General features: G+C 42.0%; 1 protein-coding gene across 1 annotated transcript; it reads right to left on the reverse strand.

Moving 5' to 3' along the window:
• Positions 1 to 327: 327 nt before the first annotated feature.
• On the reverse strand, positions 328 to 789 carry LOC129673898 (late cornified envelope protein 1E-like). The gene has a single exon (XM_055603752.1). It carries the CDS (start codon positions 787 to 789, stop codon positions 328 to 330), a length of 462 nt encoding a protein of 153 aa, XP_055459727.1.
• Between the last annotated feature and the right edge of the window lie 3,699 nt (positions 790 to 4,488).

Here is a 4,488-nt window from a genome sequence, read left to right on the forward strand (position 1 = left end):
GGGGAAGGGAGGGTGGGACTGGCAGGGGAAGAGGGAGGGGCTTATGGGGGGATACAAAGTGAATAAAGTATAATTAATAAAATAAAATTAAAAAACCCTAATGTGTGATGGTGATTCTGGCCAATATAAACAAGAGTTTTGGTAGATTCAGTAAAGAAGACTTTATTAACAAAAACTACTGAAGAAGACGTTAGGTCATTAGGACAAATTCAGAACTTGACACAGCATCTTATAGGCAAGGACATGGAGGAGAGAAGGAGGTGAGAGTAACAAGCATGGACTGGTCTTCTAAACATGGCTTCTTCTTCTACAGCTTGTTTGAGATCTTCAGCAGCAGCCTCCAGACTGTTGGCCACTGCCCCCACTGCTACCACAGCAGCTACTGCTGCCCCCACTGCTACCACAGCAACCACTGCTGCCACCGCTGCTGCCACAGCAACCACTGCTGCCACCGCTGCTGCTACAGCAGCTGCTGCTGCCCCCACTGCTAGAGCATCCAGAGCTGTGACGATGGCGACGCAGAGATCTGCGGGGCCTGTGGTGGCTCAGGCAGCAGCCACCACCCCCAGAGCTGCAGCAGCCCCCAGAGCTGGAGCCGCAGCAGCCCCCAGAGCTGGAACCGCAGCAGCCCCCAGAACCCAGGCTACAGCAGGAAGAGACAGGCGGGCACTTGGGAGGGCACTTAGGAGGACATTTTGGAGGGCACTTTGGGGTCTGGCACTTGGGAGGACACTTGGGGGTACACTTGGGAGGGGGCTGGCATTGCTGCTGGCTCTGTTGGCAGGACATCTCAGCTGGTAAGTGATCAGGATCTGTGAACAAGTCAAAGAAAAGTCAGAACCAAGACTGCAGTCGCCCCACCCTGCATGCTTATCATCCATGGTAATCATAGAAACATCTTGTTTAGGCGTTTCAGTACTAAATATACTCATCCTTTCACGTCCTCATCATCATCTCTTGGGATCATTAGAAACCCATGTAAGTCAGGTAAAAACTGGCACATGCTGTCCAGCAGAGAATGACAAGCTCATGGCATCTTGAGAGGCTCTGAATCACAAACTTAGAAAACCATTCTCAATATGTCTTCAGACTGAAATCACCTGATTAATTCATCACTTCCGGAAATAAAAATGGGTTTTAAAACATAGAATAATCATTCTCATAACGTTCAAGATGATTTTACTATATAAGTTACTACTGGAAAAAATACAGGTTACTACTGGATTAGTAAACTGATTCCCTCAATAAAAAGTCTGAAAAATCCCATCACTGCTTGTAGACTAGGACCATGAATCCATGTCCTGCTCTCTTACAAGCTTTCACATATGTTCAGTTCACCACCTGCTTAGGCCAACAAGATGGCACCACCAGGGTGGGGCTGGTAGTAGTCCTGTCATTCTTGGAAGTGTGTGAACAATCCAAGACCTTTAACTCTTTGGGTTTTTCAAGTTTAAAGGAGCATCTGCTATGCAATTCTGCCTCTGTCTCTTCCTTTGAATGCTAGGCCAAGGCTGAATTTCAGAGCAACCCTTTGAAGTTCGTTTAAGGTGCATAATCTGTGCTTCAGGGTCAGATTTATTCTAAAGAGAAGCTTATTCTCTGCAGCACGTTTGTTATATGGATCCTGTCTACTCATGCCTCCCATGAACATGAATATGTCCCTTTTTCTAACATCATTCTCGCATACCCTATGTGCACTTTAAGAATAGCGTCAGGCTCTGTGGCCCTGCCTAGCCTCCTTTCCAGCTCTCCCCTCAGCTTCCCTCTGGTGCAAACTATACTCTGGCCCCCAACGGACACTTACCAAGATGACAGGCAGTACAGGATCTGTGGGCACCTCAGGAGGGCTGGATGGAGGTGTATTGTCCCTCAGCCCTTTTATTCTGATCCCGGGCTCTGCCCTGGCCTGTGAGACAGCATGTGGATATGGGTGGCCCTGCCTCCTGACACCCACATTGTCCTGTGACTGGTGGTGACCTTCCTCACCAGCTTTCCTCCATGGGTTCAGGGATGCTCAAGCCTGGACTATGGCTTAGGCATGAAGTGAGGAGGAAGTAGATTCCTGGCATTCTTGACCTCCCATACTTAAAGAGTATCAACTGTAGTAACTACTCAATTCTGTCTATCTCATTTACTGCCTCTCACATGAGACTGCAGTATTCAAGCTTGGCTACTTGCATAGCTCTCTATACTCTGCTCATTTGTATGGTTGCATCACCTAGTTAGACATCTACAGGGGCAAAATCTAGGATGAGACACCTGGGCCTGACAGGCGACCAGCTAAGGTTGTGTTTTGAAATCTTTTTTGCCTTCGTTATTTCCCTTTTTAACTGTACCATTAAAATATTAATGAGAATTGGCTTAGTGATAGTAAAGTTAATAAACTATTAGAAAATAATAACTGAACCTACTAGAGAAAATGGATTATGGCAGATTCTTAATGAGTATCTCCTTTGACTTTCTGAATAAAGGTATATAGAAACTGTTCTTTAAAAAATAGTTGAAAACGGGGCATATAGTTCAGTGGGAGAAGTACTGATGTATAAGCACATGATCCTGAGTTTGGATCCCCAGAAACGACAAAAATGCCAGATGCACCCAACATGTCTATAATCCAAGTGGAATGGAATTGACACTGGATTATTTCAGATATAATACCAGGCACTTTGCCTGAAATAGGAAGCTTCGGGTTCTATGACAAACCATATCTCAAATTTAAAAAGTAGAGAAATGACCAAGGAAAGATATCCTGATGTAACCGTTGGCCTCTTCATTCACTTTGACATATGCACACTCACTGTAGACTACACACACACACAAACACAATTCAAATAACTCTAAATATGGCCTTTATAGTCACATTTATTATGTAGGAAAGTGTTATGAAAATACCCATTCTGTAAGATTAATATATACTTCTAATAATTTAAAAAAGCATTTTCTTTTGGAGAAAATATATCTTATTTGTCAGACAGTTTTGCAATTCTTTAGATGGACTGTTTCATGAATTTTGTGTCTTCTTGCCATGGCCGTAGGTGATGCTTCCCCTATTGTTCTCCAGTTAGCAAGCATACTGTGGAAGGAAACACATGATTTTGTTTTTACATGTGTGGTTTGCAGTTCTATGTATTGTGTGTATCTGTGTGAGAATGTGTATATGCATGCTCTAGTCAGTGGAGGTTGGGGGAGGTTTTCAGATCCACTGGGGCTGGAGTTATGAGCTGTTATGGTGTTGGGATTCGAACTCTAGTCCTCAGTAGGAGCAGAGCACTGTTAACCACTGGACTCTCTCTCCATCTCCCGTGCTTGTTTTCAAGTGACTGCTTCTCTGGTAGGGTTGAGATGGCTCAATAGTAAGATATGAAGTGAGAAAATAGTCTGTGACATAAATAGAACACAGTTCCCTGTTGTCTGTATTACAGTAAGGTTAAAGGGTGAGGGGTTTTTATGAGATGGAGGGGATGATGTCCACAGATGAGAAAAGAAGAGAGAAAATTTTGTGAGATGACAGCATGCATATTTTTCCACGTGAGGAAAATGGGTAAGAGAAACAAACATCCCTGTTTCTCTTATCCCTGTTTCAGGGGTAAGAATAAGAGTCCTTACTAATTTGTGGGATGTGTTTGAACTGTTGTTTTTAGGCCCCTGTTTTCTCTTTGTCTCCTTGATTCCCACCATTTTCTACTGTTTCATATGGAAGGTGGGTTTGAATTTCCTCAATTTTAGGATTTCAATAAAAATAGTTAAGATATAATCAAGGACAAGAGGGTTGTAGAAACAGTCACACTGTGATGTTCCCTGAAACTGAATAAACTCAGGGAGATTATAAACCAAAGCCAGAATGAGTCAGGTGAAGAGAAAGGCCTTTGGGAATAAAGAATTGGCTAAGACTTTAGGAATAATGTTTAAATTATATGAACACGATGAGCACCAAGGAAATGTGGGAGAGATGATAGCTACCATTTAAGGATTTAAAAGATAATAGGCTGTAGTTTATTATGACTCCATCTATCTTTTTGTCTGTCATCTATCTATCAACTATCAGCCTACCATCTATTTATCAATCTAGTCATCTATGTATTTCTTCGTGTCTACTTTTTCTCAAAGACTCTATTATCTATAGGTGACAAGACTCTTAAAGAGAAAGCACTGACACCAAATTATTTGAATATTTTTATTCTGTTCTAATATCCAAATAAACCACTATTTATACTAATATATATCTGAGGTCTATTGGGGACTTAATAGACTTAAAGAGGAGATTTGGCATTTTGCTTTACCTATACATTGGGTATTTTTCACCTTCCCTATTGAATGATCTTAGGTGAACCACTTTATTTTCTATAGTTGGTAATAAATAAATTTTCCAGAAACACATGCTGTGAACTTTGCCCTGCTAGGTGTGTTTACCACAGTCCGGTCTTTCATTTTCTTTCTTTCCTTCTTTCTTTCTTTCTTTCTTTCTTTCTTTCTTTCTTTCTTTCTTTC

This window comes from Psammomys obesus, unplaced genomic scaffold (assembly GCF_907164565.1).
Source record: "Psammomys obesus unplaced genomic scaffold, mPsaObe1.curated_primary_1811, whole genome shotgun sequence".
In the NCBI taxonomy this organism is placed as follows: Eukaryota; Metazoa; Chordata; class Mammalia; order Rodentia; family Muridae; genus Psammomys; species Psammomys obesus.